Consider the following 22956-nt stretch of genomic DNA (forward strand, 5'->3'; position numbering starts at 1 on the left):
AGATTCAATATCAGCCCAAATTATATAATGGCTGGATAAGGTCTTAAATAGATACGATAAATATCTTTAACAGCTAATTTCTTTGTACAAATAGCTTGTAGCTATTGTAACGTCGTGATCGGAGATCTAAATTGCATATATGAAAGAGATATCTACGGCACATAATTATGGTGTATAATAAACATGTCGCTATCAACTCCAATCGATCAGCACTACCGTTTTACGCAAACGTTGCTTTGATTATTATTATTATTAAACAAACATTGCGTGATCTGATTCTCTGGTTTATCGAATTCGATATATATCGTGTCGCGTTAGCGCGAATAAAAATGCTAGGATTGTAAATATTTCGTTCTCTGTTTTGAATTGATTTAAAGTTAATTTATGAAACGAAATTCATCGAATCTATGCTCACGTATGTAAGACCGATCCTTGTCGAACGCTAACAATAAGTATTTTCCAAGCTTGTCACGGGAGAGACGTGGGAGAGCGAAGGACGAAGCGCCGGGAGGAGGAAAGCGGGAGTTGATAGCGTGCCAGCTGTGCGCAGGAACGGAGGTTAGGTTAGGAATGGCGTTTGGGGGTCGCGGGGTCAACCTCGCGAGATCGAAACGACCCGATGCGCTATCGCGATGCGATGCGATGCGTGCAAATGGGAAAAACAGACCAGGCTACTCACCTCGTTGAAGGCCATCTTCTTCGCTATGCTTCCGGATTCGCGGCTGCTTCCGGCACCTCCTTGCCCCACCGCTCCAACAGAAGGATATCCACGCAGGAGGCTGCCGGGCTAGTAGTCCCAGCAGCAATAACAGCAGCAGTAGCAGCTGATCTGGTCAGATGTCCAGAGGGGTTGTTGGTCCTCCAAGGAAAAGCGACAGAGCATCGAGATCGCCTATGACACTCGCGACGCAACGTCGACGATAACGTGAACGTAAACGATAACGACGACGACGACGACGACGACGACGACGGCGACGACGACGACGACGACGATGAAAACACTCGCGACGACCGACCACCCGTCTGGCAGACGACCTCCGCGAAACACATACGTCACGAAAAAGAATAGCGACCGCGATCACCTTCTCGGGAGGAAATCCCCCACGAGAGCACACTCCGCCGTGTCGCGAGGTCGTTTTTTTCTTTTTCTTTTTTTTTGTCACGACTCGCTCACACTCGTTCGCGACGCGTCGCACTGCCGATCCGTCGATCTGCTGCCGGGGGGAAACGCGGCCGATCTGGCATTCCTCAGGTGGGCACCGTTCGCGGGAGCCGCCTCCGGAGCCGCGACGAATTACCAAGAATTCAGCCGCCTTCAGAGGGTTTCGCGCGCCGCTCCGCTTTGCTGCGACGACAACGGGGGACAAGGCAGACGCGTTCGCGCAACCTTATCGCGATGCCTGGCGACGTCGACCGAACCCGCGTATCACAACCGATCGTCACCGACCGCTCGATCGTCCGTAACGGTTTCTCGCGGCACTGTTTTCTCTCTCTTTTTTTCTCTTTTCGCGTATTTATATCCGTCGCAGAGATACCCGCAAACAGACGGGCGCCATCTTGTTTTCTGTAGCAGTCGCCAGCGGAACGGACCGGAATGGCGCGACGACACGGCACACGGCACAGCTGGTGGCGACGGTGGCGTGACACGCCGGGTCGGTGGCGGCGGTGCTGCCGCGCGCGCTCGCCGAACCGGCGGAACACGCCGGAAACGGACCGGCCGAATATATGCAATGCGCGCGCGATCCCCGATTGTGCTAGCGACGCGCTTACGACTTCAGATCGCTTCAGTTATGTAAATTTTCATATTTGCGCAATTTCCGACCGTGACAAAATTAATTTCCGAATAACGAATTTTCATATTTGCGCAATTCCCGACACCGTAACATAATTAATTCCCGAATAACGATGAATGCTATTCTTTCAAACGATTATCCCGTCTGCAATGTAAACAGAGAATAGAATTGACAAAAGTTTACGCTAATGACTGTTGCCGCGATCGATTCTCGACGTCTTTTGCTTTGCAAGGAATTTTAATATATGTTAATTGATTGACTTTCTTGTAGAATTTTAGTACTTACTGCGTCCTCTCGTACAATTTAATATTTAAATGTCGAATAAATATCGAAAGGAAATATAAAAAGTCGCGACCGAAGACGACGTCGTGCACGTCGTGCACGTCGTGTAGGCAGACACCGCCATATTATTGTCGTTACTAAATTTTTGAATGCGTTAGCAAAAGTTACCAACTGATTATTATGTGCCGTTGGCAAGACTATGTGTGATTCGCGAAACCTTGTAGTTATTTACAGACAATATTTTGACATTTTTTCTTATAAAATTTTAGTATTTACTGCGTTTTCTCGTACAATTTAATGTTTAAATGTCGCATAAATATCGAAAGGAAATATAAAAAGTCACGACCGAAGACGACGATGTGCACGTCGTGTAGACAGACACCGCCATATTATTGTCGTTACTAAATTTTTGAATGCGTTAGCAAAAAAAGTTACCAACTGATTATTATGTGCCGTTGGCACGACTATATGTGTAATTCGCAAACTTTGCAATTATTCACAAACAATATTTAATTTGTTAATAATTGATCTTGATATATCGTAATATCTTAGTATTTACTATATTCTCCACAATTTGACAATTAAATTTTGTACAAATAATTAATATAATTTAATTTCAAAATCGTTAATATAAACTTTTTTGCTTATTTACACCATGATTGAGTCTTGGCTTTGTAAAGAATTTTAAAATGTTAATTCATTTTTTATAATATATTTTAGTACTTGTATCTTGTATTTTTCTTTTTACATGAGCTTGGCATTATATATTTTTTGTCAACGATATTCATGCCGTATAAATATTTCATCAAATATAAAGCATTTTCATTTGCATAAATTATATAGAATATCGCTTATTCTTACTACAAAACTTTTCAAAATAATTATAACAATAGAGAAGAAAAAAGCCTTTTCCGGAAAAAAAGCTTTAACATTTGCAATATAGAAATAAAATATTAAATAAATACAGTACCTTCCATTGATCCTATTGATACAAGCATCCACTTTTTAGATTCATATACGTTATAAGACCGCTGCTGTACTAATTTAAACACGTATTGAACTGTGTTCGAAAATCTATTTATCGTATAGAACAACGTTCGATCGTCCAATCAGAAAAAAGAAATCTTTACTGTTTCATATTCGATTAGAAATTGGCCATATTGAATATTAGTTCACGTATATTTGCCCAGGTGGCGCTTGAAACATTCTCAAGCGAAATACGGGAGTAGCTGTCTGCTAGTCTGCTGTCTATTTTTTTATATTATTTGTGATTCAACGATATAGGTTCCTGGGTACATACAGTGTAAGAATTAAGTGGATATTTATCGCGTCGTAGTGAAATATCGAGTTAATTTTTTTTTAAAACAGTGGCTCTTTGTGCTTCGCTGAACTGAACTGAACTCGCGGAAACAACGATCGATCTCGAGAAGATGGGCCGATCCCGTTCCAGATCGAAATCACCGAGCAGACGGCGTCACAAGAGCAAGCATTCTCGCAAGCGATCCAAATCGCGTGAGAAGCACTCCAACAACAAATATTCAGACAAACCGAAAGAACGTAGTTCAAAGTCCAGGTGAGTTGCATTACGTTTGACATCTCATCGATACATCTGATTCTCTAGCATTTCACGAGAAATTTGAAATTAAGAACAATTTTTTTTCGGCCATTTTGTCACGCTTTGAATACGTTTTTAGCATGTTATGTTTGGCGATAAAAATAAAAACTGTACACATAAATATTCTTGAATCATTATATATCTTATTATTATAAATTTTCAAACTTATATGTAAATAATACGCCTTGTCTGAATTGCAATGTGCGCTATGATTGATATCTATTTCAACAAACTATGTACATGTATTAGAAATAACATTATAGTTATAATTGGGTGCTGTTTTAGAAAACGATCCCATTCCGCATCATCCAGCAGTGGTTCAGAAGTATCGGATGATGTGCACATCGTCAGTCACAAAAAACGCTCGTACAGAGATAGGGATCGAAAAATGGACGAAGTGGAAAGACTGGCAGAAATGGAGCGGCAAAGGTAAACAGTAGTAATTAAATATGTTGATAATGTTCCTCTTGATAGACCACACACTAGGATTGGAAAATATTAGATCATTTACCAACCTTATTCTTTTACATTTTGTTTAATATCAAGAGTGGAACATTATTTTACAATTATTTTATATCCAAAATTTTTGTTATACGTTATTTTTTATAATTGTGTTGTCAGGAAAAAGAAAGAATTAATGAACAAAATCTTCACTACGAGCACAGCTGGGTAAGAATGTGTAATTATTTCATGGTGGTGGTTTATATACTTAAAGCTCATCAATTCTCACTTTTTGCTAAAAACATGCTTGATGGGTCATACGCAAGCACCAATAACATTTTTAGTACTGTCACATATAGTAAATTTTAATTTGATTTAAATAATTATATTGATAAACTTCAAAATTTATAGCACTTGACATTTAATAAAGATTTAGCATGTTGTTAACTTCATTTTTGTAAAAAAAAAAAATTTCTGAAACGGTGCTCTGGAAGAAGATTGCTGCTTATCTGTCTGCAGACGTCAGCGCGAAGTAGAACAAAAAATGGTAGAGGAAGAAGCAGCCAAACGTATTGAAGAACTTGTACAAAAAAGAGTAGAAGAGGAGCTTGAGAAACGTAAAGAAGAAATTGAAGCAGAGGTGCAAAGGCGGGTGGAAGAAGCAAAGAGGGCTATGGAGCGTCAAGTGATGGAGGAGATGGAATGGAGGCAAGCAAAGCTACGTGAGGAGGAGAAACGAAGAGAGGTAAGATCTATCAATAGAAATATTGGTCAGTGATAGCCCAAGCGCTGTTATGATCAGCAAAAAATAAATCTAGCAGTCTTTTAATGCAATTATTCCCAAAAATCGGAATATGTATAGAATGTATGTTCGTGAAAAATGTTAGTTAATATTATCTATAGCTGAGAGACATAAATTTTAAATGGTTGTCATAATGTATCGTAACATTTACAGAATATGAGATCTGTATTAAATGAGAATAGAAAACATCCAAAAGATATATTTGTATTAAGGCTTTGCTATTAATTGTTAAGCCGTGTTAAGTACAGTTTGTAAATCTTGCATATTTTGATCTTGATGTCGTGAAACTATAGGATTTACAAATTGTATTATTTCTATTAGAGAAATCATATGATTGAATTTACAAATCAGTTCTATTATAATCCTACATTTTACGATCACAGCGTTTGGGCTTGAAGCATTGTGGTTCACAATTATATTGTAAGAAATTAAATGAGAAAACCACACTGCTTCGACTTCTCAGCATCCACTGAGGTCGCGTTACTGAGAAGTTATATTTGATACTATTATGAAAGAGATTCTTTGCTATTATAGGCGCATGTATCGATTATTTATGATCAAATTATTTCTACCATGTACATATATTTATATATCTGTACAACATTATAACCTTTTTCATCACACAATATATGGATTGACATTTATGTCAGCAATTCTAGAAAATGTGTTTAGACTGTTCTGATTCGTTTGAATCACAGTCTACAGTCACAATTTCTGTAATTGTTGTGCATGTTGGCAAGTTCTGCTGATCAATCTTCTTATATACTTATCAATCTAATTTTATAAAATGTCCACAAATATCCACTTTATCGCATTATGCAATCTTTAAGAAGAAATAGAAAAGAAAAAGTATTATTTATTTAAATAAAAGTAACAATTCCAAACTTTGTAATTTATCGATCAAGAGAAATTTATTATTCTTGAATCTGAAATAAAGTTATTTTTATATGAAATTATAAAACAATAATATTCTTCCCTGAAAAGTTGTTATTGCCAATTGAATCAGCATAGTGACAATATTATACTGATATCACATAAAATGTATACATGTTCAGAGGATACTACAGATGATATTACAGATAATAGAGGGAGAATAGCTCATTATCAGCTATAAATAAAATTTTGTTACACTTCCTTACTTTTATATGATTAGATAATATATACAGATATGTTTATAGAAATATGTAAGGATATCTTTCTTTTATATGTACAACATGATTTACTTATACCGCTATATAGCAGTTTACGCGCGTGCGCGAGAAAATATGTATATTTTTAATAATTTAATATAAATTTTCTCTTTTTCTCGAACACGTACATATATAAATATTACGTTTTAAATTCAGGAAAGAATTGATATGCAATGATAAAATAATTCTTATGGTATTATTTCACTCTTCGATTTTAAGTTTTAATCTTGCCCAATAATTGTTACATATATAAACATATATTAATTATTATGATAAAGAAACCTGTTATTTAATTTGCGCGAATTAACGAATCAAAAATCAGATATCGTTTTTCATTTTATTTCATTACTTAGGATTGTATTTACTATTATATTTTTTGTATCTGTAAACAATTATTTACTTTTGTACCCTCTTGAAACATCATCTTTGTTGATTGGACAATAGTCTTAATTATAAGTTTATTAGAAGTTTTACTTTCATTTTTGCACATTGAGTTTTGATTACCTCTACAAATTTGGGAGAAAGTTTATTAGAAAGGGAAAAGTTAGAGACTTTAAGGGGGCAGAGAATTAGAATCCCATAGCGACAAAGCACGACCTAGCGATATATAGGTCATCTTCCTTACTGACTACCAACAGAAGATGCCGGTTTTTTACTCACTGCTGAGTGATTGTCGATGAAGAAGGCATCCCCTACGTGCTGGCGTGAGCTTCATTCAGGTATTATCCAATTTATATATTCATAATTCATTTTATACCAATATTATTATCATTGTTCTTTGTTTCAACACTTTGTACCAGAAAGATATTAGGGCTCATTTTAGAGATTCGCTAAATACTATTAGGACACGACGAATACTCATCGACAGGTCGGGCGGATGGCAACAACCATTCATGTAAATGTACTTTAGGGTATTAATTTTTGCGTTATATCATCTACAGACCTTATTTAAAAATTTTATCTAGAAACATAATATATTACAAATAACATCTCTTATTTAGTTCTTATCATGCACTCTTATATCGAGTTTATGGAAAGAAAGTTTTGTGTATATTCCTTGCATGCACATTGGATTCTCGTATAAAGTTATGAGAAATTTATTTATTTATTTTTTTCTTTTAAATGACATTCGTCTAAATCTTTAAATCATCATATTCTTATTTAGGCAGTCTGAGAAAAAACAGAGTTTGCTGAGATCTAAGAGGAATGCATTTAATACAAAAGAAGGAATTGTATATGCAAATATCCTCTATCATTCTCTATTTCTCATAAGCCATCCTCTTTGAAATTTAACTTAAAAATTTTATTTATCCCGAACTTTCCCTTATAAAGGTTCTTAGGATGTGTAACACTAGGTTGTTGACATAGCAGCACTATGATTTCGAAAACGAGCGATGTAACAACAGATGGTGATCGACAACATCATTGCTTTGTGTAAACCTATTTTATTGTCATTGTAGGAGGAAGAGCGGAAGAAGCGTGAGGAACTAGAGAAGATTATGGAGGAGAACAACAGAAAGATAGAAGAGGCTCAGAAGAAATTGGTGAGTTATCGTTAATACATTTACACGTTAATATTACAAAAAGAGGTAAAATATGCAATTAATTGCATATTTAACTTAATCTTAACATTAGGCTGAAGAAAGATTGGCTATGGTTGAAGAACAGCGTTTAATGGAAGAAGAAAGGCAAAAAATGAGAAAGGAGCATGAAAAGCGCGTTAAGGAGGAACAGAAGAGGATCTTAGGCAAAAATAATTCGAGGCCCAAGTTATCCTTCACCCTAAAATCGGTTACGTGAGTGTGTGTTGTTTCATACAGTTTGATGTGATATGTACACAAAATCTTGTCAGTTTTTGTGTTTAGTTCGCGGAAACAGTTGTTACAGACCGCACCTACAGAAATACATTATAGACGAATGCAGTAACGTAAAATCCAAAGTTCACCCTAATGTATTCAAAACAGTTGTTGAAATCAGGCAAGATTGTATTTTATTTGATTGTGATGTTGATGGATGATCAGAATTAAATAATTCTCATCTTGTGAGGTTTCAACACAGATACAAATGGGATTTCACATTATGCGAGAGTACGCTAACATCAGTATGAATACAACAAAACAAGTTTTTAATCATGTAAAAGTATATATAATAGTAAAAAACGCATAATATCTTTAACTAAAATATACCTTTGAAAAAAGATTTTAGCTTTATATATAATATTTTGAAATATTTTTTTAAACAATTGTGTCGCGTTCTATCTGATGTAAGTGTATTGTAGCCTATTTAAATGTGTTCTATATGATTCATACATACGTAATTTGTACATTATAAATCCTCTATTATCATCTTAATATACAGAAATGCAATATTTTATTTCAGTGAAATGAATTAAATCATGTGCATTGCAAAAATAATGAATTAATTGTTCATATTGTTAAATTAAATGTAATTTTTTTACACAAGATATTGTGAATAATAATCGCCATTATAATTTTCATTTTTTTCAACAGTTATCTATTTTATGAACATAATAACATATGAATCTAAATATCTGAAATATAATAACATAAACAATTAAAAAGAAACAATTTTCACAGCAATGTGATATCAAGCAACTATTTTACAATTATGATTATATATATATCTAACAAAATGTATTTATTCTGCAAAATGAGAATGAAATGATGATTTTACAATAAAAAGACAAATTAAAAGAATAATAGCGATGTAAAGCATTATAAAATTAAGTGATTGTGTACGTGAATAATGTATGGATATGACATAGCTTTACATCATAATAATGTATATTCATTGTTCTGTGAAAAAAAAAAAAAATTTATCCATATAGGATTGTATACCTACCGCGTATTGTTACTTGTAAAATAAACATGTTTGTAACAAATTACTTGCTATTATTCTGTTAATCGCGCGTCATGTAACGAAAAAAGAGAATACCAACGTGTTTTTTCAATACGTTTACCTAGTAATCCATGACGCATTGTTTATATGCTAATACGAAATTGCTTGCATTAAGATTGGACGGATTACAATTGTAATTGAAACAGTTCTATGCGAAATAGATGTTCGGAGAAGCGTATTTCGCCAATATTACAATTGTGTTAGAGTCAGAGATTTCGCGGCAATTTCGGCGTCATAAATAAACCTTTACCACGAATGCCAAGACTCGTACCTTGCCCCAAGACATTGACGCCATAAAACGGATTACGTTGCTTGTAAATACATTCGAATCTTCCGCAAGGTGCTTTCTTATTTTTACGAAGATCTAAGACCACTAAAGATTATAATAGTATGATTTTATATAATATTTTTATATATCTTTATATTTACGTTGACGTATTCTTCTATTTTTCAAATAACTTACCTTTCATCGCGTCCTCTATGACTTCCGGATAGAGTTTCGCGGTGACTTCACTGCTTGGCGGATGCAATCGTGGATTTGTATTTATTTCTAATAGCCATACCGAAAAATCATCTGCCACTACGAAATCAGCTCCATACAATTGAAAGCTATTTTTACGGTTTACCATGTTATCTTGAGATGCCAGAAGTGCTCCTATCAGATTTTGCTTTATTCCAGGTCTAATAATTTTTTCCCAAGCCATTTCTTGATCGCGCGATCTAAATCAGCAATTTAATTAATCAATTATGCAATTTTTAATGATTTGCAAGAAAGCTTGTAGGATAAAAATACTGGAGATAATTTTTGAAATCTTGAAGATTCCAGTGAAGTTCTTTGGGTAAATCGGAGTTGTATCTTGGTAACTTTCGATACTTTAGCTGCACGGTTGTATTACATAAGTGAATGGATTCGTGAAAATCGCTAAGAGTGAAATCTCTCGACGCGAATCGTATTAAGATGTCCCTGATTAAATAATCTAAATTATTAGAAGCTCTATAAGTGTGCATTACAAAGATAATAAAATGCAAAATACTTGAAGATCCATACGACAAGAGGTTGTGTACTTGTTATCAGGAACCACTGCCTAATATCTACTTTTGTTTTATGGACAAGCAGTGGTCGCTCTATAAAAATTATAATTATAATATGACATTTTTTTTAGCATTGCATTTTTTTATTGTATATTTTATATTATTATGTGAAATATGAATGATCTTTTTAAATGATACCTATATATTTTTGTACAACATATTCAGTATTTTCTTTTGCTGCTTGATTTACTTTGGCGAGGATATCAACCATAGAATTTTTTAAAACAATTCCGCGTCCCAAACTGTCGTCGCCCGGTTTCAAAATCCAAATATTGCGTATACCGTCAATCCTACTTTGTGATCGATATTTTATCACTGTTTTCAATACATTGCGTACAGATGTTACAAGTTCCTATAAATTCCAAAATTCTTTAATCACATTTTTTCTTTTTAAGATTTATACACATTATATATTGTATTATAAGAAAATATTACAATATATTTATACATACGTTTACATCAACTTCATCACTTTCTTTCAATAAAACACGTTCGTATATTATTTTGTAGTACCAATCTAGAAATTGATACCATGCGGATGGAGGAGCATCCTCATAATTTTTACGGTCTATGTCTTCGTGTGTTTGGACGCTGGAAACGAGTTTCGTACAAAGCATAATACATTTGTATAATACGAATAATATTCTTTGCAACCTTATATATTCTATACAGCGTTCCAAGGCGAACAAAATTGCATCTATGGGGATTGTTCCATGCAGGGACCAGGTGTTCTTCGCTCCTACTAAATTGGTGAGTAACAAAAACCACTTTAAAATTCCAAAACACGCAGTAATGTAATAATCTTGTATAAACTCGTCCATTTGTGCTGACTATCAGAAATAATTTAATATGTATTAATATAATTTCTATATATATAATTTTAATATTGTACAATTTTCATACGTGCGACATTTATACTTGATACATGTTGTAGCATCGTGGAAACTGTATATTTGATACGCCAGTTTCGTAAAACCAATAAGCATTTTCCAGATTGTTACACATGTCAACCTAAATATTTCATTAATTAGAAATTATGAATTCCACACTATGTAGCATGTTTTTGAATTAAATTGCCTTTGACGTAAAGTAACTGCCGGCAAATTTATTCACAATGGTCTTGTCGTTTGTTCTTATGTTAGGTTTCTTATTAGTATACCATATAAAATTAGCAGGAGTTTGAAGCAATTTTTTTATTTGTTCTAAGCCATCTGTGAAATAAAAAACGTAAACTTTCAAATTAATTTACTTCGAACGTTAACAAAGTATTTAAGATACAACCTTCATATGTTTCGGAAATCATAGAAATCATTTTCTTAATTGTTTTTTTTTCGAGCCAGCCTCTATCTGCCAATGGTTTTCTCAGAACCGGAAACGTACCGCAGATTACGTAATATTTGTGCTCAGTTATGGCTCTCATCAAGATCTTTAATAGAAAATTTATCCTTGTTTCATCGTTTGTTACTAACTTTAAATATTCTGCCAATATTATATTCCCATTTTCCTGATCTTCCGTTTCTAATAATTCTTCTAGATTCTCGCGATTGCAGCAAATCTCGGCATTCGCAGTTTTTATTCTCTCGTCCGCACATTGCGAATTAATGTTTAATTTTGGGACTGTTAGAAGTAATTGTAAATCTCTTTCTCCATTGCTTGCGCTTCTTGGATAGATCTGCAATTTTATAAAATTAAAAAATGTTGACTGTAAAATAAATCAGAAATTTGCATCCATAGAATCTTTCGATGCAAACCTGCCAACCTTCGAGCTGTTTTCTAATTGTGCAATTTTTTGACGTTAAAGTTATTTGCCATTTATTGTTTGATTGATTGTCTGCACAAATTATCGAATTATTGTTACTATCACAGTACATGTTGCATGTAAATTTAAAGTTTTTTTGTATTTTTTATTTGAATAATTTTTTAAAATATTTAATCTTCAAGTTTGACAATTCGCTGTGAAAGCGACAATTTACTTACTACTTTCGTTTTACTTTTATCGATTATCGCGTGACTCGATAACCTACATTCATGTTTTATGGCGTGAATCTTTAGCTATAATAAATATCTTTGAAAATACATTTTATATTCCCGAATTAATTCATTTGTTATTAATTTTTGTATCTCTTCAGTGTTTTTTTCATTGATTCATTTAGGTACTTTTCTACTGCAGGATTTTGAAAGATTGGCTTCTGAATCTCATCAATTTGATACCTTGAGTTTGTGACAGATAATTTCTGATGTTCTTTATATTTATCTAATTGAGGATGCTCAGCATCCGAATATCCCAATTGATTTTTTGAAGGAAAAATTGAAAACCTTTTTGATAAAACTTCATCATCATTTTCATTCATTTTTTGAATAATTTCTTCGACAGTTCTTATATCTTGATCTTTTATTTGTGTAGGATTATTATTTCTGCTATCAATTGCACTAACATTGAAAAAATTTGTATTTGTTTGTCGCGACATTTCAAGGTATTTTTATACAAGAAATTTGAAACAATATAAATTAGAATTGAAATTATGAGAGAAAGAATTTTTCAAAATTGTATTAAATTTTTATTTTCATTATTCGAAGAATTTTTATTTTGTTTCGATATTTTTCGATATCTCATATAAGAGAACATTTTACGATGGTGAGAATAAAACAATTGCTATAATGGTAACATTTATTGATTGTATACATATATCACTTGTGTAGATAGAATTCGAGAATTAATCAACAGTAAAGAGGAAGATAACGAATAACAGATGGATTGATAGACTTTCCGATTATTTGGTCAAACTTAAACCGATAGCGTACATGTCGGTGATATCCCCTTGAACTTTATTTTTCTTATAATGCATTCGTTTCTTCGGAAAGCTGCGGATCTTATTCTTAATCGTTGACGCGGAGATGACTTTCGTAGTTGGCGTAAGTAAGGTCGGCAGTGGCGATATTTGTGGCGAAGTCGTCACGTTTCTTTTGTACTTTTTCACAGCGTCTCGTATCGCAGTTTTGATGATCTGGTAAAGAAAACAAAAAATGAAAAAAAAAAATTACTAAGCACATTGAATGATATGAAATTTGTATATACGAAACGCAAACCTTTTCCTCATTTTTCCTCGATGGTTTTTCAGATTTAGGCATCATATTTGCCGATTGCTCCCGAAGAGCCATGATTTTTGATATCAACGTTGGTCTCGTCGGAGACATATCTAATTTATTGCTTGCAAGATCGGCGAATGTGCGCGATTTTCGTCCCGGTTTATGCGGAGAACTTTTTCCGTTTCTCGAAGGTTTAATCTGATTATTCCGTGGAACATAACGAAAGTGTCAAGTAATAACTTTTATTTCGATATTGCTTTTTTTGATTGAATTTTTATTACCTGAATGTTAGTTCTGGACAAAGTTGGTGACTTTATCTTATTGATAGATTTCATGTTTGCCGAAGTGCTCTTTATGAGAATTTCTGCTTTCTCATCAGAAATTGAAGGCTTCGTAGGTGCTGTCGCCGGAAGTGCCAATCTCGATTTGGGCGAATCCGTGTTATAGCAAGAGTACAATTTTTGATCGAGCTGGATCTCTAGTTCCTCAATAAGATCGACAATTACCGGCCCGATGTTGTTGTGTACTATCCTCTTCTTTTTCATCTAAGAACGTGAATAAAATGCTATCAAAAATTTGCAACATTAAAGTATTTGTTATCTTTATAAACTCACCATCGGAGATTTTGCGATTAAGCTGGCTCTGGAATCCTGATTCAAACTCAATTTCTTTTCGTAAGTGGTGAGACGGGTACCCTGAAGTGACAAAGCGGCTCCCAAATACGGTTGGCAGCTCGGGATTCGTTGCTTATATGCTAACTCAAAATCTCCGGTATCCGCATTTTTATCTTCTCGAAAGTCTACCACGACTGCCGAAAAAATGTGATTGTTGCTATAATATTATATATATTATCTGTATAATAATTTAGAAAAAAATGATTTTTTAATTAAGTCATCATTCACCCTTAATGGTGTCTTCCATCACTTGTCGACATAATCGCGTAGTGACACTGGTGGAATAGCTCATGTCCGGATGACTGTTGATCTCGATTAGCCATACAGAAAAATCCTCCATGATCATAAAATCGGCGCCATAAAGTTCGAAACTATTTTTTCGTCGGTCCATAGCTTCTTGACTAGCCAATAACGAGCCCACCAAACCTTGCTTCATTCCAGGATAGATTAACTTATCCCATGCATCACCGTGACCTTGAGATCTGCAGAATTTTTATGAGAACTCTAAGAATTATTATTCCAATCATACATATTTAAGAATTTTTCTTGTATATCATTTTTTTATTGAAGACAGATATAGAGAACATTTACAATAACAAAAAGTGAGAATTTTAAAAGAGTACGCGAGTATAATTCTTCGTATGACGTAAATCGTACTTGAGAAATTCCTTGAATGTCGTGGCATCCCACATATTGTCCGTGGGTAGAGCGGGGTCCCTGTCGCCGCAATTATCGTATTTGCATTGAATCGCGTGATTGCACAGATGGATTGATTCGTGAAAGTCATCCAGACTGAACTTTTGTGAGCAAAAGCGAAGATAACTCTCTCTGTAAATAAGCAGTAAAATGACGAACCTTGCGTTAGTGGTAATTAAATAGAGAAATAAGAGAATAGCGGGTAATGCATTTTATATGTGCACTGTCTGTGGATATTTATATCCGCAAAATTAACTACCAAGGAAACAGGACCGTTTTAATATCAGCGAGACATAAATTGATTGTTACCCTAGTTCCGGAGCTCTATCATTTATTTCTTACAGCCAAATAGCTATTGTGCCCGTTAATTGTTCTGGCGTGAGCCAGATGTTGCAAAATGTCGTGACTTATCTAAAAATCCTTGATATATTTATATACCTGTACATCCAGAGAGTTAAAGGTTGAGCACACGTCACGATGAACCATTGTCTTATGTCGAATTTTGTATTGTGAATCAGTAATGGCCGTTCTAGCAAAGAAATAATCAAATTGTTTTTAATTGAATTGTATTAAAAATAAACGCCTGAGAATAATCGGCTATTTCTTTCTAATTATTAATTCGAAAGCTTTATTACCGATATACTTTTGCACAACATATCGTGTGTCTGGTTTGCCTGTTGGATTTACTTTCGCCATCACATCCTCCAATTTGTTTATTAGAACAATACCGCGTCCTCGGCTCTTGTTCCCAGGTTTCAGGATCCACATGTTCATTGTTCCATCCATATCTATCTGTGGCCAATATTGTCTCATCTTTTTTAATATGTGCTTTGAAGCCAGAACATATTTCTGCAAATATAATATAATATATCTTTTGAATGATAAATAATAAATAAAGTGAATATAAACAATAAAGAAATTATTGTTTGCCGACAGATATCTCACATTAAAAGGTACATTGGTGCGAATGAAGAGAGCTTGGCCATGAATGATCTGATAACGCCAGCTAATAAATTGGTCCCACTGATGAGACCAGACTCTCTCACCCTCCTGATCGATGTCTTCGTGCGATTGGGTACTGATATAATCATTGGATCTTTTGATTGCAAAATCAAGAGCTTTGAGAGGTATCGTACCAGTTGGCGAACACACGATGTCTTCGTTCTCGGCGTTGACTTTGTCTACTAACCATTTCAAGAGACTCAAGCAACCTGTGAGTCTAACAAAATATAATTTATAAATTTTTATTATTAGTCCATATATTAATTGAATAATTATATATCTAATAGACAATCGACTAACACTCACCGAAAGTCCTCGACGAAGGCGTGCATCTGGTCGCTCTGACATATGTTGTAGCAACGTGGAAATAAAGTGTTAGCCACTCCAGCTTCGTAATACCAGTGCATTTGTCTGACGCTTGAACACAAGCCCACCTGAATAATTGATTTTCGAAGAAGTACATGCAACTTTTCTCTAACGATTCGTCAGCACGCTCGTCAAAAGTGTTTATTCTCGAAAACAACATGCTATATCCTTTATTTAAACACTTCTATACTTTGCAAACATTTTTCAAACGTCTGTGTTTTGTGTGAATTAAGGTCGCCAATTTTTTACAAAAAAACAATTTTTGCAATTAATTTTTTTACTAATATTAAGAAAATGATTATTCCGCATTATATTTGAATCGTAAATTCCAGATTATGATGTCTATAAATAGAATTTAAAAATCTTACAGCAATTATGATATGCTAACGATACCTTGGACGTAAAACCAGCTCGACAATATCGATTGAACACAGTAGTTTTGTTATCTCGCGCGGGCCAGCCGGGCCACTCGGACCCCGTGTTCCAGAGGAAATTGACAGTATGATTAGTAAGCATTCTTGATATCAATAAACGTTCGTTTTGTTCATCCTTCAAATCGCCGATTCCAGCCAGTAAAACTGCCGGACTGCATTCGACACTAAAATGCTGATCAGCTGAAACGATTATTATTTTTAAAAATATAAAATATAGATTATAAAGTAGAAGTGTTCTCTCAATTTTTTTATTACAGTAAAAAAATCTATTAGAAATTGCGAAAGTGTTGCAGAATGATTTATTATACCGCCGTTGTTTTTGCGATAAAATTTCTCGCTCCATCTTCTTTTCAGCATGCAATCGCGAATGACCCGTGACTTGCCATAAATCATAAAAGTATGATGGGCAGTTATAGCGTCCTTCACGATTTGCTTGATACGCAAAAATCGTTCGTGAAGGGTCGGTTCTAAAGGCAGTTCTAAAGATGATTCGATTTTATTATCTGAATAGTCTGGCTCTTCTGTAAAGAAAATTCTCTAAAATTTACATTTACTCGATTTATTTACATTTTTTAAAATAATTTAAATAAATTTTTTCAACCTTCCAGAGTTTTAATATCACAATTTGTTGCATCCGTGTTTATCACTACTTTCTCTTCGGAATTTTCATCTTCGTTTTTGATAATTTCTTTCGTATTCTTTTTGTGTTCTTTCTCGCTTGAATTTTCCAGATTTGAAGAAGACCCATTGTTGGCATTCATGTAACGGATCTGAGAACCGCAAAGCTTTCCCGCGTATCACTGATTTTTACGAATTCTTCATCGCTCCACAGATTTCAACAAAAGGTATGTAAAGGAAGCTATTATCGTTATTTTAATCTGAAACTGCTTTTATGCGTAAATATACTTATACTTACAATTTATTTAGATTAATTTGGAGATAACAGAATCTATATTATTAAAAATTATCTTTAAAATATTCCATATATAAACTGTAAAATTCTCGAAAACAGAACTTAATGTAAATATGAAAAGCGCATGCTTAATTTTCAATGCAATCCAATAAGTCGTGACGAAACACACTGCGACACTTTTGATACCTGTTGAATCCTCGATACTTTTCCAATGATGAGTACATCTCTTGCAAGGTATATCAAGAAGTATTTGCTCGAAACTAATTAAAGATTGTTATTTTGAAAAAATCAAGCGGAAAAATAAATAGAGCATAATCGCACGATGAAAAGAACTGAGCGAAGATGATATATGGATGGAAGTGGAGGCAAGACTGAACGATGACGACGAGGACACACGCGAGTCAAATGGTAGAATCTGATATTTCGCAGGCGCGCGCCGCAGGGATGTTTTAAGACGCCCTTGTTAAAAGCTATTGGATCATATTGATATCTTACCGCGAAAATCATTTCATAAAATCCCTCGTTCTCTTCCCCTGACAATGAGCTATTAAAAAGCCAATCATTTGAAACCAATCGAGAAAAGGTTGAGTTTTCACAGAAAACTCGATGTATCTTCGTCGCATAATAAACAAAATTTTTATAAAATTAAAATTTATGTCAATTGTTTTTATTGTAAGACTGTAATTATATAAAGTTAAAAAAATTAATCGTTTGAAGTAAAATTTTAACGGAAGTGTCGAAAACACTTGTGATTGTGTATAAGATACGCTTTCGAATATCTTTTAATTGTTGAGAAATTGACATATATATGACAAACAAGTATTAAACCTAATGGTCGCGTTAACCTGGGCAATAAAAGCGGATGAAACGTTCCCGGACACGTGAGTTGTGCAATGGTTGAAAGGTAGCTTACGAACAGCGTACCAGGCACACCCCCGCGGCACAATTCCCGCGCAACCCCCCGGTCGGAATATAGGTAAGGAAGTCAAAGCAATCGCATGGTTAATCGGATCACGCTCCTCTCTCCTCGGCTTTGCATGCATTCTGACCCACTTACACGGCTGCATCTCCGGTTGCGTGGAGAAGTCGCGGCAGGTGGCGGCGTGATGAATCGGCCGCTCGTTCGGCTTGATATTTTCGTTAATTGCGAAAGGGGGTTTGATTCTCGTTGTCTGATAATGTCTATTTTCGGAAACCGGCCGAATTCATTTCCAAATTTGGCACTGATTGCGTGCGAGATAGGAGGCACGCGAAGCAAGATCTTTAACAAAACTCTGAGATTTTCAAGAACTTAACAAAATATTAATAGAACACAAAACACCAAAAATTTGTCGGACAATCTAAATGATTGACATATTGCTGTCGTTGACGGACGGTATTGGAGAAGTGAAGATCGCAAGAAGTGCGATGATACATAAAGAATAAATGTATATGTATGTATATGTATATATATGTATATATGAATAAATAATTTTGAAATATAATTCTGTGAAACATGATTCTCTGTCATAAAATATAATAATGTTATTTGATATAATAGAATGAATTTATAATTTGTAAATTTTTTACGTATGTCATATATTACTAATCTATATATATAAATCTTTAATTACCTAATCTTATTTTTTAACATTAGTCCCTTTCTTATTCTCTATGTCACCGAGGTACTATCAGCGAGTTTGTCCGCTTTTTCATTTGATTTACATTTACAACTATTATTTGGACCCAGCAAGTGTCGCGGATATGTGATTTTCAGTAACAAAACGTTTCTTATCTGGCCTATTATCTAATAAATCGTAAAAGATTTATCATTATATTTAATATTCATTTGTTTTTTTAGAGATGAATAATAATGCGATTCCTTCTAATACCGTTTTTTATATTAGAATAATATTTCAAAATAGAATTATTATATTAATATTAATATTAATATTATTTTAAAATAGAATAATGTGCGTGTTAAGAATGTTTTGCTCATCAAAATCTTTGGAGAACAATTAGTAATCATAATTTTTTAATTAACTATACACACATTTTTTAATTATATATATTTATATATAATAAATTTAATTAAATGCTATAATAAAATATATTTTCTTATTTATTTTCTTGCTTTTCTTGCATCTTTGTACTCTCATTATTAAGAATAATATTTTTATATATTATAATTCCGAATTTGACACATTCACAGCAATTTTTCCACTATCCTAAAATGCCACAAGCTCCTGCGATAAAGACGAAGAAGACGTAATATTATGTTAGCAGTTTTTACTTTGGCCATAAAAAGATGTCAGTTTTACTTTTATTTTTAGTAATATTTTTTATCTTTTGATATTTCTTGTATTATTGATGAAGAGCATATTTCAAAGTTTGCTCCAACAATAGTAGTTTTTAAATATCTCTAAGATGCGTTCGAAAATCCTATCCGTAAGGTAGCGTTCGATTGACCAATCAGGACAAAGAAATCTTTGTTCCTGATTGGTCAATTAAAAGCTCTGTACCTCACGGGTAGGATCTTTGAACGTACCTTTGTGTCGCCATCACTTCGCATCGATATGAGTTGGCAAAAATATAATTTGAATCAGTGATCATTTGGTTTAAGGTCATCGTATGTAAAAAAATTTTAGTGCGTAAGGCCGTAAATAAATCGACCAATCACAGTCAAATATTCTTAATTCTTATTACTTTGTTAGAATGCTTGATTGTAATTGGTCGATTTGGTTATGAGCTTATGATTACGACTAAATTTTTTCACGTTCAATGGTCTTTAAAAAATAATGAATTAACAAGCGCTTTATCAATCGGTCCGAGTCCGAATCGCTGCTGATCGTTCTTCATTACATTATACATTCCATACATATCCACGCTGCAAGATAATATCAAGTAGAGTGTATGTCCTGACGATATGGCTCAGTTTCTCAAAAAAGCAGCGTTATTATTATTTAGTCAAGAATGTATGAAGGAGTATTTAGACAAATTCAATTTTCTTCACGGTATGTATACTACAAGAACACGATAATATTAATAAAATTTTGTTTCAGCTTTTTATCATAAATGTAATGAAAATAACATTTTTATTCATGATACAAATAAAAATTTTTGATTTAAAACTTTGAAAAATATAAACATTTTCTCATATTTTTGCGATTAATTAATTAATGTTACTCTTAAAAACTAAATGTTATATGTCTTATTTTTTTAACTCTGTTCTTTTATAAAGAAATACTGATGTATTATTGAAACACTATACACTGTTTCTGTTTTTAGTATAATAAAATTAAAATTTATTGGCGATCTTCTCCTTATAAATAAACACAGTTGTATGTAGATAAAACTTGATATGATTATTTTGTAATTGTTTCAGTCGCATGCTTCAAGGTGACGTTAAGCAAATTTGTAGGATTGTCCATTGTTGGAGGTTCTTTGCTTGGCAAGTATAATCATTATGTTAGCAAAACATAAATATATGTCATTGCTTTATGAAAATATATGCCTCGTATTTTATTTGATAATCATGATTTTTTGTAATCACTTTAAGATGCGATTTTATCATATGATTTATATATAACTTAATATTAAATTAACTTTAAAGTTAATTTATTTATAAGTCATGTATTAATATATTTATATAATTCTGTTTTGCTGTTTTATACATATATGTGTCTTATCTAAATGTGCCATGTCACCTTTTTTTTTTTCTTTTTTAGTAAAAGTACCTCAAATTATGAAAATTCTAAAAAACAAGAGCGGTAAAGGAATTAATGTCTTCAGTGTATTGTTAGATTTGTTTGCTATTACTGCGACATTGTCTTATAGTTTTATGAAAGGATTTCCATTTAGGTGAATAAGTAATTTATTAACGACAAAACAATGTATACAGAAAGAGTATTACTTCTGCTTAAAAATTTATTCAACATTATATAATATTGTAATTTTAGTGCCTGGGGAGATGCAGTATTTTTAGCATGTCAGACTTCGATTATTGCAGTTTTAGTAATGCATTATAATGGAGATACAGCAAAAGCATTTGCGTTTTTATCCGCCTATTTAGCAGTGGTTTTTGCAGCTAACAGTGGACTAACACCTATCCATATTCTCTGGGCTTGCCAATCAATGAATATACCTATTGTTCTTATTGGCAAGGTATGTAATTATCAAAACTACGGTAATTCTTGGAAAAGAGAATGTCTTATTCTTGTCATCGCTTAACTTATATATGTTTGAAATTTTACAAAATATTAATAAATGACTTTACGTGATTATAGCTTTCGCAAGCCTACACAAATTATTCCAATGGAAATACCGGCCAATTATCGGCGGTAACATGTTTTATGCTCTTCTTCGGTTCTTTTGCGAGAATTTTTACTTCTATTCAAGACACAGGTGACACAGCTATGATAACAATGTATATGTGTTCTACACTGGCAAATGGTATAATAGTGATGCAGCTTCTTTACTACTGGAACATAGACGTAAAGAGCAAAGAGAAGATTAAAAAGAAAGAATAAAATGAAAGAAATGTGAATGTTTATATACAGTGCGCAATTGATAAATTTATATAAGCTGATAATCATAAATTTGATATACATGGCTGTATACAATTTTATGTAAATGATATTTCATGAAGTCAATGTGATATTGAAAAGATGAATACTTGGAAATTAGTTTCCAGAGGAAATAAATTTGAAATTGTATTCATCATTATATATTGCTAGCCATTCAAATTGCAACACTATATGTATTGGTATGTAGTGTTGCAATTTTAATAGTCAATAGTAAATATAAACAGTTCGAAACCTTCTATTGTAACAGTCAATATCGTTTTGTATTTTGAAAATTAAAATATTTACTCTCATCTTTTATCGAAAGATATTATATATAAGATGACAATACGTACTCTAAAGTGATATCACTCTTTAAATATGTGCAATTAGATCAGATAACTTTGATTTATTGTTGAATGCATTATTTCAGCATATTTGTTAAATTCTTTCAAATATAGAACAAGGCAACGTATCTTTTTTTTTAGAAAAATTGTAAGCAATTAAGTGTATTTTAACCGATTTTGCAACAGAGTTTAAGACAGAAATTTATTTATAATTTAATATTCAGCATATTTTTATATATGTACATGTATATCCTGATATGTATTTTGTATATGTGTGTACATTTTATTTTTTTAAATTACGCGAAAAATGCATAGAAAATTATAAATATAATTCTGTCATAAAACATAGATTATCTAAAATAGGTTTTAAGAAATATTTTATATATCTGTTATATAATAATTCATAAATTGAAATTTCTTGATATGCATTGTATTAAGCAAATTATCTATGTATTAAATTATTATATTGTTGATATATATATAAATGATTATATTATTGATCGACCAGTTGATTGCAGCATTGGGTCGACTGGTCTGACCTGACTTATTTTATCCCAATTGCTATGGCGCTATAACATTGCGTTACGCAACAAATCAATTTCCGATAAAAATCAAATCAATCTCAAATTAATCTGACTCACATAAAGCGTATATTTTTTATTTTAATTCATCTTAAACCTATTTCATACTTCTATAGAAAATTCCAAGCAATTCAACAAAGACCTATATATATATATATATATACTGGCTGCGTTCCGATAC

General features: G+C 33.0%; 5 protein-coding genes and 1 long non-coding RNA gene across 12 annotated transcripts in view; 3 read left to right on the top strand and 3 right to left on the bottom strand.

Annotated features, from left to right (window-relative positions):
* Gckiii (Germinal centre kinase III) overlaps positions 1 to 2164 on the bottom strand; it is an 86444-nt gene extending 84280 nt beyond the window's left edge. Inside the window, exons 1-2 of the mRNA XM_070316388.1 lie at positions 2079 to 2164; positions 680 to 1937 (exon numbers count right to left, since the gene is read on the bottom strand). Of these exons, the coding sequence (XP_070172489.1) occupies positions 680 to 694 (15 nt within the window). The 5' untranslated portion in view covers positions 695 to 1937; positions 2079 to 2164. The remainder of the gene's footprint in view (positions 1 to 679; positions 1938 to 2078) is intronic.
* Positions 2165 to 3291: 1127 nt separating this feature from the next.
* On the top strand, positions 3292 to 8902 carry Arglu1 (Arginine and glutamate rich 1). 3 transcript variants are annotated; one of them, XM_070316629.1, is made up of 7 exons: positions 3292 to 3378; positions 3444 to 3648; positions 3976 to 4119; positions 4312 to 4359; positions 4651 to 4876; positions 7584 to 7667; positions 7759 to 8902. In XM_070316629.1, the coding sequence occupies exons 2-7, from the start codon at positions 3506 to 3508 to the stop codon at positions 7921 to 7923; spliced, it is 810 nt and encodes a 269-aa protein (XP_070172730.1). In that variant the 5' UTR covers positions 3292 to 3378; positions 3444 to 3505; the 3' UTR covers positions 7924 to 8902. The 3 variants fall into 3 exon arrangements, with proteins under 3 accessions (XP_070172730.1, XP_070172732.1, XP_070172731.1); XM_070316630.1 differs by having other exon boundaries at positions 3349 to 3367; XM_070316631.1 differs by lacking the exon at positions 4312 to 4359 and having other exon boundaries at positions 3341 to 3648; positions 7759 to 8897.
* Positions 8903 to 9221: 319 nt separating this feature from the next.
* LOC138931654 (tubulin monoglycylase TTLL3-like) lies at positions 9222 to 9686 on the bottom strand. The gene is made up of 2 exons (XM_070292644.1): positions 9506 to 9686; positions 9222 to 9415 (listed from the first exon to the last, which is right to left on the bottom strand). The coding sequence occupies exons 1-2, from the start codon at positions 9669 to 9671 to the stop codon at positions 9249 to 9251; spliced, it is 333 nt and encodes a 110-aa protein (XP_070148745.1). The 5' UTR covers positions 9672 to 9686; the 3' UTR covers positions 9222 to 9248.
* A 502-nt stretch (positions 9687 to 10188) lies between these two features.
* On the top strand, positions 10189 to 18720 carry LOC138931655 (uncharacterized). 5 transcript variants are annotated; one of them, XR_011446648.1, is made up of 4 exons: positions 10189 to 10884; positions 15528 to 15804; positions 15881 to 17238; positions 17321 to 18720. It is a non-coding gene; the product is annotated as an uncharacterized lncRNA (long non-coding RNA). The 5 variants fall into 5 exon arrangements; XR_011446649.1 differs by lacking the exon at positions 10189 to 10884 and having other exon boundaries at positions 13517 to 15804; positions 15881 to 16467; positions 17125 to 17238; XR_011446651.1 differs by lacking the exon at positions 10189 to 10884 and having other exon boundaries at positions 13517 to 15804; positions 15881 to 16050; positions 16330 to 17238.
* On the bottom strand, positions 12837 to 18223 carry LOC138931653 (tubulin glycylase 3A-like). The gene is made up of 14 exons (XM_070292643.1): positions 18152 to 18223; positions 16995 to 17850; positions 16702 to 16914; positions 16353 to 16573; positions 15900 to 16027; positions 15537 to 15810; positions 15227 to 15440; positions 15030 to 15120; positions 14553 to 14723; positions 14124 to 14377; positions 13836 to 14029; positions 13503 to 13766; positions 13222 to 13419; positions 12837 to 13139 (listed from the first exon to the last, which is right to left on the bottom strand). Exons 2-14 carry the CDS (start codon positions 17152 to 17154, stop codon positions 12906 to 12908), a joined length of 2616 nt encoding a protein of 871 aa, XP_070148744.1. The 5' UTR covers positions 17155 to 17850; positions 18152 to 18223; the 3' UTR covers positions 12837 to 12905.
* Positions 18721 to 19845: 1125 nt separating the features above from the next.
* LOC138945071 (mannose-P-dolichol utilization defect 1 protein homolog) lies at positions 19846 to 22564 on the top strand. Its single transcript, XM_070316270.1, has 5 exons — positions 19846 to 20299; positions 20671 to 20736; positions 21014 to 21146; positions 21245 to 21449; positions 21572 to 22564. The coding sequence occupies exons 1-5, from the start codon at positions 20212 to 20214 to the stop codon at positions 21812 to 21814; spliced, it is 735 nt and encodes a 244-aa protein (XP_070172371.1). The 5' UTR covers positions 19846 to 20211; the 3' UTR covers positions 21815 to 22564.
* The last annotated feature ends 392 nt before the right edge of the window (positions 22565 to 22956 follow it).

The sequence above is a fragment of the Polyergus mexicanus genome, unplaced genomic scaffold (assembly GCF_030449975.1).
Source record: "Polyergus mexicanus isolate NDT 795.1 unplaced genomic scaffold, iyPolMexi1.0 SCAF_3, whole genome shotgun sequence".
Taxonomy (NCBI): Eukaryota; Metazoa; Arthropoda; class Insecta; order Hymenoptera; family Formicidae; genus Polyergus; species Polyergus mexicanus.

Excerpts from the sequence above, each read along its gene's own strand:
- Arglu1 (XM_070316629.1), top strand. The coding sequence starts at position 3,506 with ATGGGCCGATCCCGTTCCAGATCGAAATCACCGAGCAGACGGCGTCAC. Across the intron at positions 4,360-4,650 it reads TTCACTACGAGCACAGCTGG|ACGTCAGCGCGAAGTAGAAC; the intron begins GTAAGAATGTGT and ends ATCTGTCTGCAG. Across the intron at positions 7,668-7,758 it reads AAGAGGCTCAGAAGAAATTG|GCTGAAGAAAGATTGGCTAT; the intron begins GTGAGTTATCGT and ends TCTTAACATTAG.
- LOC138931654 (XM_070292644.1), bottom strand. The coding sequence starts at position 9,671 with ATGGTAAACCGTAAAAATAGCTTTCAATTGTATGGAGCTGATTTCGTA. Across the intron at positions 9,416-9,505 it reads CATAGAGGACGCGATGAAAG|TGGTCTTAGATCTTCGTAAA; the intron begins GTAAGTTATTTG and ends TATAATCTTTAG.
- LOC138931653 (XM_070292643.1), bottom strand. The coding sequence starts at position 17,154 with ATGAATGCCAACAATGGGTCTTCTTCAAATCTGGAAAATTCAAGCGAG. Across the intron at positions 15,121-15,226 it reads TGTTGTGCAAAAGTATATCG|AACGGCCATTACTGATTCAC; the intron begins GTAATAAAGCTT and ends TTTCTTTGCTAG. Across the intron at positions 13,420-13,502 it reads TGTCCAGAACTAACATTCAG|ATTAAACCTTCGAGAAACGG; the intron begins GTAATAAAAATT and ends CGGAATAATCAG.
- LOC138945071 (XM_070316270.1), top strand. The coding sequence starts at position 20,212 with ATGGCTCAGTTTCTCAAAAAAGCAGCGTTATTATTATTTAGTCAAGAA. Across the intron at positions 20,300-20,670 it reads CAAATTCAATTTTCTTCACG|TCGCATGCTTCAAGGTGACG; the intron begins GTATGTATACTA and ends TAATTGTTTCAG. Across the intron at positions 20,737-21,013 it reads TGTTGGAGGTTCTTTGCTTG|TAAAAGTACCTCAAATTATG; the intron begins GCAAGTATAATC and ends TTTCTTTTTTAG.